At 45.2% G+C, this 1,112-nt stretch overlaps 1 protein-coding gene across 1 annotated transcript; it reads right to left on the bottom strand.

Moving 5' to 3' along the window:
- Window positions 1-44: 44 nt before the first annotated feature.
- On the bottom strand, window positions 45-1,106 carry LOC105561715. The gene has a single exon (XM_012011982.1). It carries the CDS (start codon window positions 1,104-1,106, stop codon window positions 45-47), a length of 1,062 nt encoding a protein of 353 aa, XP_011867372.1.
- Between the last annotated feature and the right edge of the window lie 6 nt (window positions 1,107-1,112).

Genomic DNA, 1,112 nt, shown 5'->3' with positions numbered 1-1,112 from the left:
GCTAATGTCAGGGCCCGTTTGGGACAGGTGCTGGACGAGGCGGTTCACGAGTATTCGCTCGAACAGTTTACCGACCTCGTCCAGAAGGCATCTTTCATTAAACCTGGCACTTTTTTATTAACAAGTGGAATATCGTACGCGTTATCTGTCGGATAATCGCTCGTGTCAAATCTATGAATATCACGTTTCATCGTCCCGTACACGTCCTCGCACTGGATGTGGTATATAAGGCTATCCGTGTCGGTGTACATAATTTTACATCTGTTGTTATATAAAGGTAACATGTACTCGTGATGAAATTCATACAAACAGATTTTAGATATGTCGAGAATGCACATACTTACGTAGATCGGCTTGTTGAATTTCACCTCGAGTTTGCGCAATTCAACGGCTGTCAGATTTTCCGAAAAGATGCTTCGGCTATGGAAATTTGGTTTTGCGATCATTGCCTCCGCGCCGTGTCGTCCTTCCCATTTAGTTATTAATTTTACATCGACGCGATTTCGCACATTTTCCATAGTTTTACCGAATACTGCGTTATTCATCAATTTATACAAATTTTTCTCAAAATCGTTCTTGTCGAGCGTTCTAAATTGCGTATTTAGTTCAATATAATCGCGGAGCCACGCGGATTGCGCGAATTGTAGTACGCGATGTATATTTGTGACGCGAATACCCTGACGCGTGCATTGCTGTAGGTTACGATAGTGAATGACGTAACGCTTCTTGCAATATAGAGTCGCCAGAAGTTTTGCCTGCCGCATGCCGAGCGGCTTATCGCGCGTCGGACAGAACGGTAGGTCAGTGTGCTCGTCGTGTATACTTTGCGGGTACTCGAGATCGACCTCGAGAATGTAACCCGTGGGCGAGTCCGAGGCGATCGCGCTAAAGTCAAAATCTGCAACATCGTCAACCCAGCGAAATTCAGCGTATGGCAGTGGTTGACACATTGCCCATCCGTATAGATTATTTACATCGAAGTACATCAAGTATGAGGAAGCTTTCGACGGATCATGCGAGTGCATATACTTGTTGTTAGCCTGTGCATATCTACCGGAACATTGGCTCAGACCGCCGCGTATACCGCGCTCGATAAACATGACCATTTCAAT

The sequence above is a fragment of the Vollenhovia emeryi genome, unplaced genomic scaffold, assembly GCF_000949405.1.
Source record: "Vollenhovia emeryi isolate VEMERY1.0 unplaced genomic scaffold, V.emery_V1.0 DF951275.1, whole genome shotgun sequence".
In the NCBI taxonomy this organism is placed as follows: Eukaryota; Metazoa; Arthropoda; class Insecta; order Hymenoptera; family Formicidae; genus Vollenhovia; species Vollenhovia emeryi.
Note: the sequence above shows the minus strand (reverse complement) of the source record. Positions and strands in the feature narration are given on the sequence as shown.

Bases quoted from the DNA above. Each gene is read 5' to 3' on its own strand.
- LOC105561715 (XM_012011982.1), bottom strand. From the start codon at position 1,106: ATGGTCATGTTTATCGAGCGCGGTATACGCGGCGGTCTGAGCCAATGT.